Source organism: Chenopodium quinoa, unplaced genomic scaffold (assembly GCF_001683475.1).
Source record: "Chenopodium quinoa cultivar QQ74 unplaced genomic scaffold, ASM168347v1, whole genome shotgun sequence".
Classification (NCBI taxonomy): Eukaryota; Viridiplantae; Streptophyta; class Magnoliopsida; order Caryophyllales; family Amaranthaceae; genus Chenopodium; species Chenopodium quinoa.
This window is the reverse complement of record NW_018742951.1, coordinates 7088563-7098770: the sequence shown is the minus strand read 5'-3', so window position 1 is coordinate 7098770 and position 10208 is coordinate 7088563. Positions and strand designations below refer to the sequence as shown.

The 10208-nt window shown below is 37.1% G+C and overlaps 1 protein-coding gene across 1 annotated transcript; it reads left to right on the top strand.

The window, feature by feature from the left end:
• Positions 1-1509: 1509 nt before the first annotated feature.
• Positions 1510-8874, top strand: LOC110728599 (DNA replication licensing factor MCM3 homolog 2-like). Its single transcript, XM_021908237.1, has 17 exons — positions 1510-1958; positions 2062-2177; positions 2292-2500; positions 3179-3309; positions 3395-3633; positions 3738-3974; positions 4109-4263; positions 4342-4550; positions 4643-4808; positions 4881-5080; positions 5209-5268; positions 5352-5444; positions 6559-6770; positions 7798-7869; positions 7975-8116; positions 8236-8341; positions 8512-8874. Exons 1-16 carry the CDS (start codon positions 1893-1895, stop codon positions 8293-8295), a joined length of 2367 nt encoding a protein of 788 aa, XP_021763929.1. The 5' UTR covers positions 1510-1892; the 3' UTR covers positions 8296-8341; positions 8512-8874.
• The last annotated feature ends 1334 nt before the right edge of the window (positions 8875-10208 follow it).

The window sequence follows — 10208 nt, the reverse complement described above, 5'->3', positions numbered from 1 at the left end:
TTTTTTTTTAATATCACCCAAAAATTAGTAATCAGATTTATTTTAGTTTTCTGATTTGCACACTAATCTATATCTTTACTTATCTATCTTTAATATTTAAAAACTCAAACCGAGAAAGACGCATTTCCCCATCTTATTACACTTCCTTATCTTCTTTTTCAACCCAATGTGCCACATGCTGTAACGACGACAATCGGAAAAACGCCGGAAGACACCTCTAGAAAGAGGATGGCCGGTATTCATCCTAAAAAAATAGTGAACAAGCTAAATTGGATCGTATGACCGATTTGGAATGCCAATATCTTTCAAGATCATCAACTCCGCCTTGTTCTTCTAACTCCAACTGTCACTTCTAGCGCCTCCTACGCCATGGGCCAACCATGAGTAACTTAGGTACAAACTTTAGGAGCGGGGCGTTAGTCCAAAGTGGAAAAACGGACATGGCAGACAGTCGAACCTGTTTCCTCATAGATAGTTAGCCAGGATTCCAGAGACTCATCTTCCACTTCCAAATTTATATGACAAGGAAAAGGGAGAAAAAAAATCTCGTCTAATTTAATCAAATGAAAATCAAATGTCGACTCAAATATATGAAAATGAGATGAATAATCGGCAGAGGACAACCTCAACCGCCTTTCCAAAGGACAACCTCGGTTGAAAATGTTCTTACCCGAGCCCATAAAATTACTCTCAAAACTATTTACTGCTAAAGTTTTCTTGTCTTTTTGTGAAGCAAAAAAGGAAAGTGTGAGGAAAAAAGGGGTGAAAATAAAGGAGGTATTTAAAGGGGTAAAATGGCGGAAGTTACGATTTACGAAAGGTTACCATTTTCAGCAAAGGCATCGTTTCATTTGTGCTATTGAGACCATCAGAGATGATAATATGGCAGATCACATCATCTTTTCTAAGGGGCAAATGTTTAAAATAAAAATACCCTATCAGCTAGACCAATGAGAGCCTGACACGTGTCAAACTAACTCAGCCTAGTTACGCCAATCGGAGTTGGACATGTGGTTGCCAGGTCAATCCCATTCGAATAGGGTTCTACCTAATTACCCGATAAGGTAAAAACATGTATTTTAAAGAAAAGGAATTCCTAGGGTATTACACCCTGCAACACTAACCGAGTAATCCATATAACACTAACGAAGTAACCCTCATAATAGCTAGTCAACATATAAGAATTTGTGTATATTTTTAGATACATGTTCTACTACTCCTTTCGTGTTTTAATATATAAGTGTTAAATTTTGACTTATTTCACTATTCACATTATGGTTTGACTTGATTAATTTATGCACTACGGAGTAATATATAAAAAAACATATGTTATTGTATATTACATTGTTGGATTCGTTATAATGTATATTTTAGTAATTTTAATTTTTCAATAATTTTACTAACATATAATGAGATAAATTAATGGTCAAAGCCGTGGATTGTTATACATACCCGGGTGCACGGTGCACCTAAGGGTATTGTTAGTTCATTTTGATGATTATTGCTCATTTAATCATCAAATGAGCAAAAAAATTACCTTTGGATGCACCATGCACCCGGGTCTATATAATTATTTTCACTCAACATACGTGTTAAGTCAAAGTGCAATACTTATTAGAGCACGGAGGGTGTATAATTTTTTAAAAAATATACGAAATTCATACTTAGAAAAAAGAAAAAGAAAAGACATCACACTTGGTTCCCGCCAAATTAAGGAAGGCAACATCACATTTTCCCGCCAAAACTAAAAACCCCTACTCCCTCATCTGAAAACCCCGCCCTTCCTTCGTCGACCACCATACCAAAAACTCCCTCTTTCTCTCTCCTCTCTCTCTTCACTCTCTTCTTACTCTCTCCTCCCATCTCTCTCGTCCGCCATTGTTACACCTTCAATGGACATCAGTGAAGAGACATTTGCAGCTCACAAGCGCACCTTTCTCGACTTCTTAGATCACGACGTAAACCCTAATTTCATCAATTCTCATTTCCAATTTCTTCAATATATCTTCTCATTTTTCTCCTAATCTTCAGCTTTTTCTCTTTTGTTCTTGATTTGAGCAGGTGGGTCATGGAATCTACATGGATACCATCCGGAAAATGATTATGAACAAGCAGCGCCGCCGCGTAATCGTCAACCTCTCTGACCTTCATGACTACAATTCTGACTTAGCTCGCAGGTTGATTTATCTTATTTCCGCAAATATTTTAACCCATTTTGATTGAATTTCTTCAATTTGAAAAAAGATTGAAATTTTTTAAAATTAGGGTTTTTGGGTTTTGTTGATTGTTAGGTTGTTGAGGAATCCTACTGAGTACATTCAACCGTTTTGTGATGCGGTGACGGAAGTTACACGGAGTATTGATCCTAAGTTTTTGAAGGAAGGCGAGCAAGTTGTTGTTGGATTTGATGGCCCATTTGTTTCTAGAAGGGTTACTCCTAGAGATCTGCTGTCTCAGTTCATTGGTTCTATGGTTTGTGTCGAGGGAATCGTTACGAAATGTAATTTTTCTTTCTTCTTTTAGCTTTGTCTTGATTATTTGGTAATATAGTGTTCAGTTGTGCTGTTTGATTGCCAGTTTGTGTCGAAATTTGTGTTTTGGTTTTGTTTAAATATGATGTTTGTGGTTTGAGTTCGATTTGTGTTCTGTATCTGTGACCGATACGAGCTTGAAGTTTTGTTCGTAAGTCTTGGGATTTCTTTGCATCGGGTCCTTTCCATGCCTCATATCTTCTGGAACCTCATAGTGGCACTATTGATGGTATAGAGAGAGGTTAGGGGTGAGTAGTTGGCATTTGGGTATGTAATCAAATGGAGAAATTTAGAAAATGGGTAGTTGATTAAAGAATGAAAAATAACATTATTATAAAAAAAGATGGATTTTGTCAGATTTTGTCGGATTTTGTCAAGCAGTATTTGGCAGTGGTTGTGGTTGAATTTGGTTTGTAACTTTTGAGACTTGTACAATTATTAAAGCTCTTTTGTTTTCCTATTGGGTCTTTGGATCAGGATGAGTGAGGATTGTTGATTCTCCCTGAAAGTCGTAATCTATAACTGCTGTCAGACTTAAGCTTTAAGTCACTATTTTTTGTTTTAGAAGCATCTCTTTTTAATTTGCTTATCGGTAGAAATTCTCACAATTCAGAGAACACTACTAATTAACTGTTTCCCTTGTTCAGGTTCTCTTGTGAGGCCTAAGGTTGTAAAAAGTGTTCATTTCTGCCCCTCAACTGGCAGATTCACTTCCAGAGAGTATCGAGATATTACATCTTCTACAGGCTTGCCTACCGGTTCTGTTTATCCTACCCGGGTAATGCTCAATTTTCATCATCTAAGACTCTTCTGTATCATAATAAGCATGCATGTTTTTTCTTATGAAGTAAACACATTTATAGGATGAGAATGGAAACCTACTGGTGACTGAATATGGATTGTGTAAATACAAAGATCATCAAACTTTATCAATGCAAGAAGTGCCTGAAAAATCTGCCCCTGGCCAGCTTCCAAGAACTATAGATGTCATAGTTGAGGATGACCTTGTTGATGCATGCAAACCTGGAGACCGTGTTGCAATAGTTGGGGTCTACAAAGCTCTACCTGGAAAAAATAAGGGTAGTGTGAATGGAGTTTTCAGGTTTGGCCACTCACAATATAATGGTGCTGAAGCTGTTTTTCTTTTACTTTGGGCCAGACTATTTATACATTAATTAGCAATTGACATGACCATTGTTTTCATAGGACAATTCTCATAGCTAATAATGTGACCCTGCTGAATAAAGAGGCAAATGCTCCTATTTATTCCACTGAAGACTTGAAGAACATTAAGAAGATAGCTGATAGACAAGATATATTTGATCTGCTTGGCAATTCCCTTGCACCATCTATTTATGGACACTCGTGGATTAAGAAGGCAGTTATTTTACTAATGCTTGGTGGGACTGAGAAGAATTTGAAGAACGGAACTCACCTAAGAGGGTTAGTTACTTACAAGTCCTACATCTAAACTCTGTGCTTTACTTCTTGCTTTTTTCTCATCAGAATTACAGTGGTCCTTTTTACTACTTGTATTTCACTAGAAAGAGTGCTAACTAATAATCCTTCATTGCCAGTGACATAAACATGATGATGGTTGGTGACCCTTCTGTTGCCAAGTCCCAACTGCTAAGAGCAATCATGAATATTGCACCATTGGCCATTTCAACAACTGGTCGGGGCTCCTCAGGTGTTGGTCTGACAGCAGCTGTGACTTCTGACCAGGAAACAGGTTATACCCCTTGAGATGCTCTAGTCATTTTCTCTGATTTTTCTGACTGCTCAATTAACAAGTGTTTGGTGTGAACAGGAGAAAGAAGGCTAGAAGCTGGAGCCATGGTTCTTGCTGATCGTGGTGTCATATGCATTGATGAGTTTGACAAGATGAATGACCTAGATCGTGTTGCTATACATGAAGTTATGGAACAGCAGACAGTAACCATTGCAAAGGCTGGTATCCACGCATCCCTAAATGCTCGATGCAGTGTTGTGGCTGCTGCAAATCCTATCTATGGAACTGTAAGTTGAGCTGCGTGTTATTTTATACGCATGCTTTTGCATGTACCCTTTGTTTTATGCCCTGATTTCGACATTGTTATTTTGTGCTGCAGTATGATCGATCATTGACTCCCACAAAGAATATTGGACTGCCAGACTCTTTACTTTCTCGTTTCGATCTGCTATTTATTGTGTTGGACCAAATGGACCCCGAGATAGATGGTTATATTTCTGAGCATGTCTTGCATATGCATCGTTACCGCTCCCAACTGGATGGAGGTAGCTACCCTTTTATGTGGAGTATATCTCTTAATCTGTTTATGGAATGTATACCTAACTGTATGTATGTAGGAGACGGGACACTTGATAATTCACAATATGGGGGAGAAGAAGAGGTAGATGCTGGTTCATCTGTCTTTGTCAAGTTTAATAGAATGCTGCATGGAAAGAAGGCTCAGAGGGGGAGGAAGCAAGAGACTTTAACAATCAATTTTCTTAAGAAATATATTCATTATGCAAAGCACAGAGTCCAGCCAGAGCTGAGTGACGAGGTAGCCAAACTTTAACATGCTATCCTCCTTTGTTTTACTAACTAATGTCTATGTATTGAACATAGTTTCATAAAATAGAAATTGAAGATTTAGATTTTCTTGCTGATTCTTGTAGTCTTTATTTGCAGGCATCTGAAAATATTGCAACTGCATATGCAGAGCTTAGAAATGCTAACTCAAATGCTAAGGTAAATTTCCAAGCTACTGTTTGGAAATTAATTTCCATGTACATGATTTTACTGATAAGTGAAAAACACACTTTTTCTTGTAGGGTGGGGGTGGAACTCTGCCTATCACTGCCAGAACACTGGAGACAATTATACGACTTTCGACTGCACATGCTAAGCTGAAATTGAGCAGAACGGTAATTAGAGTTCACATGCTAATAATATTGGTATTTGTTCTTTATTTGTTTCATAAATCAGAAGCCAGTAAGGGGTTTGGGATTCTTCCTGCTGCTGTCACTCCGTTATATAGTCCTGACTCCCTGATGGTATAGTCGGTTACTGCTGTTTACATCTTGTTGGTTCTCATTCTTATCATTGTTAGGCTTTGTTCCCTTCACCTTATTCTTGTTACTTATTCTTGATAAAATCAAATTAGATCAGAGTACCAGACTTGATCGAGAAAAATCTAATCAATCAAAGCCTTGATCAGAAAAATTCAGATCAGAAAATCAGTCCAGACTAGAAGATTTTAAAGGAAACCAAACAAACCAGACAAAGAAATCAGACCAGACCCAGGTCAGACCACAAAATTCAGATCAAACCAGACCCTACTATTATTGCGAATGAGTAGATTAAGATCAAAGGTACCGTAGTGAGAGTTAACTGAATGACAGTCTGTGACTGCTTAATATACGTTTTCAAAGGAGTCAAAGCTTGCCCGATTATATGAAGTAGAGCCATGTCAATTGGAATAATCATTAACTGGTTTAATTGACTCCAAAAGCCAATGACCAAGTAAAAGCTGCCCAAGTGAATTCGAATTGATTCTCATTAGCCATTTTGCTGTCACTTCTGCTGTATTTTTTGTAAGAAAATCTTCATAGCCTGGATAAAATTATTTGGGTAGGTAAAAAGAAGGGTCCTAGGCGGAACCCCTTGAGTTAGCAGGCTAGACAATTTGAAGAGTGGGTGGAAAGGTAAAGGAATTCCTTCACCAAATTGCCCTTTTTGGAGATTGAACCTCCAACCTCAAGGTTGTAAGGTACTTTCCTTTCCACTAGGCAAAGTTTAGTTTGGTATAGTGTGGATAAGGTTGCTAAAGTTGGTTGAATGACTTGATTCTTTCACAAATTCTACAATTCTTGGAGTCTCCAACTTGTATGTGTGCTCCCTGTCATTTTAGGAGATAGGAAAATATCTGGGAGGGGTCTTTTATAATAATACTTGTCTATTATACCAGGTCACTTGTTAAGGTTCTTTATAATGTGTTTATTATGATAGGACACCAAGTTAACAATAGTTGATTTACAGGTTTTGAAATCTGATGTTGAAGCTGCTCTTAAAGTTCTTAACTTTGCCATATATCATAAAGAATTGACCGAGATGGATGAACGTGAGCAAGGAAGGGAGAGAGAAATGGAAAGGAAGCGCCAAGCTGATCGTGATGCTAACAACAATGAACAAGTTCAACGTCATCGTCGCAATGATAGGTCTGGTGAAGGGGATGAAGCTGCCACAGAAGGGTATGTAACGAGCATCCTTGTTCTTAATATGTTTCTCACATCTCTCACGTTAACATCTCAGTGATTGAAATAATATTATTAAATACTTGTTGCAGTAAATATTTTTCACTCATTAGATTTTGAGGATATAGTCAAAGAAGCAAGCCCAATTAACAAATATCACTGGCATTACCTTAACTAATGAAATGATAGCAATAGGGGTCAGTATGTATGGACTCTTGACAATTCAATAGTTTTTGGAATTCATGCACGTGAGCTTCTTTAGTGGCTATGTACTTAAAAAAAAATGCAATAACTTGGTGATTGCGTAATTCTTTTGTCATCGTATACACTCTCTTTATCTTTTTACCATTTTGCGGTTGATTAGTGAGTGATGAGCTGATAACAGTAGACTCCAGAGTGTAAGAAGGATAGGATTTTTTTTTTTCTTTAGGAAGTGTATCCAGTTCTTCCAAAGCTTATAACAGTTTTAGGGACTCTTTATCAACCCCCTTCTATTTTATTTTTATTTTTTTTTGGGAAAATTCAACAAACCTTGAAGTAAAATTGCTATACATTGTTTGGATAATAATGGACTAAATTAGAATGACTCAGTTTATGGGTAATCTATCACGAAGTAGAAAATAATCATTAAGTGGGGTCAAGGGTCGATTGACAACAAGCGAACAACCACTAATATTGTAGAGGTAACTAGGTAAGATTGCATACATCTGCATTAAATTGCAACATCCGAATCCTCTCCAGCTGGTGCCACACAAGAGTTCTTTAGAGGCATTAAATTATGTTAGTGTTGATGGTATGTATGTTGTCTTTAAGTGAATATGATCAGGTTTAAACTTCTTAAAAGGCAGTGCATCTAGCTTACTAAATACTAATCCAATTATCTCCTGCATTGTCCATCTTCACTTGTGTATGAACAAATATTATGAGCTCAAATTGTCAAGCAAGCTGTAAATGTTTTGGATGAATGGTAGTCTACACCATTTTACTTTATCTTTTAACTGATAGTCTTCTTTCCTCAATTCAGTGAAGCAACCGAAGCTATGGAAGTTGATGAGCCACCTACAGACCAGTCAGCAATCAACATATCTCCTGAGAGGTATGCTTGCTTTACTCTTTTCATATGCTCTCTTCACCGAATACTTAATGCATTCCTTAATTTGGACTGCTCACTGTCTTTACCTTTTGCCTTTTAAAACTACAGGGTGGAAGCATTTGATTCTATTTTTGGTCAGCACATGCGAGCAAACCGTTTGGATGTGATATCTATTGCAGATATTGTCAGGGTAATCAATGAAGAGGCAGCTACTAGCTACTCAAGGGCGGAGATAATGTTTCTTTTAGAGGTAGTTGTTCACGAGAGACATTAAACATATTTCTCTGATTTCATAAAGTATGGCTTAGTCTTCTGCATATTTGGCATTGCCATTTGATGAAGTAATGGAGTTTTAATGTCTGCCTGCAGAGATTACAAACGGACAACAGACTGATGATTACGGATGACATGAATGTGCGCCTGATGTAGAATTCTGTCAGGAAAGCATCAATGCTTTCAATTAAAAAAAATGACGGTAATTGACTATTTTTCAAGTCCGTTTTTCAGCGTGATGGATGATTAATACATACAATAGTTCATATGGTCAATGGTAGATGCACAATGAAAGGGCCTGTGATTTCCGTGTGGTATAGGTTTGTGAAACTAGGTTGAAATTCAGCTGATAGTTCATATTGTGAATTGCAGGAGATTGAATCATTCAAGCAGCATATTTGATGTAACAAAAAGTACTAGTTTGCATCATTTTATGTAATGATGACGTGATGAGGCAGGTGGATGTAAACCGAAACTTTGTAGTTTGTAGTGTTACCATGCTGTATATCTATATATTTTTATGAAATTTGATTGATGCAGCTTGGTGCTTCTAGATAGCATTCAGATTGTGTTGTTTATTGTAAATGGTTTGTACCTTGCCTAAAGCTTAAGCTAATTAGATCTGTTGATTGGAAGCCTCTACTGTTATTATGCTGCTTAGATGTCAGTGCAGATGAGCTAATTCTTAGGCGAGGCAGACTTACAATAACCATCTGCAAATCAATTGAACAAAAACTTGCTTTTATGCACTTAAATCTTGATTAATTTGCTTGCTATTCTCGGAAGATTGAATTTTGTATAGGGGGATAAAAAAAAAATTATTCTTATTAAAATGTTGCAGGCTGTTCTGAAGGCTTCATTTGAGCGATTTGTGCAGCAATGTTTATGGAAAAAAACGTAGGATGGTAACACAGTTGACATCTTTATTCATCATGTGTTATGCTAGTTACTTGAGTCAAATTTTAGAGGTACAAATGTTTGTTTTAATTTTTTTTACGGCTTTTAGTTGGAGGAAGTGGAAATTGGTGGCTACTGATTTCGGTGGTGCTGTGAAGATGAATGGTGGTGGGGTTAAAATTTTAGGAGTCATGATTCAGGTGGTGGGGTGGTGTGATGGCTGGCTGGATCGAATATAGTTGCTAGTGGTGGGAGTGACGGTGTTTATTACTTTGGCAGTGGTAGGGGCTGTGTTGGTGGCCTGGTGGGTTGGTGAGGTGGTGTCAAGTGTTTTCAATGATGGTGGGGGTTAGGTGGTGTGTGCTTGGGGTTGGTAAGGTTGCGCTAGCAATGTGGGTTTATAGCAGAGCTAGAATGGTGCTCATGGTGATCAAAGGTGGCCTTGGTGTATGGCGGAGTTGGCACTAAGATGGGATGAATGGAAGATTTAATATTTGAACCAAACAAACAAAGGGGGTCTTGATTGCCTCTTTTTTTTCTTTAGAATACGAAGTAGAAGTTTTCATATTTATTTATTAGATAATTGAACATTTTCATAATGTAATGGGTGAGAATTATCTAAAATTGTGAATAAGTGATATTAATCTCGAATATTAGAACAAGGTCAGTTAATGTCCATTTTGGATGGATATCAAGAGAAGGAAATATGTTGGACTTTAGGAGAGAGAATGCATGCCTAGGTCATGGGTATAAGCTTTGGGAGGTTAGGACATTAAATGATATTCCTTGGCAAAAAAAGACGAGGAATCTTTCTTTATTCTTTTATTACTTTACGTGGGTAAGGAAGCAATATCTATACCAAAAAAATTGTCAACCACTTCGAGTTCATGATTATAAGTGATGGGGTTGGCCATGAACAAGGTGCAAGAGATATTGATGAAAACTTTGATAACCAAGACCACAATTGGAATGGACAACTAGTAATTTTATTCTTAGATATTGTATAGAAGAATTTGGGCATGCATACTTTGGACATTCTATCTCAAATTTTAATGTAACATCTCGAATTTTTTGGGGATTTCATTTCATTTCTTTTACTAGCTCAAAATTTGATTATTGAAACTCAAAATCTAAAAGCACTATGAAAGATTTATAATTTGAACAATTAAAAT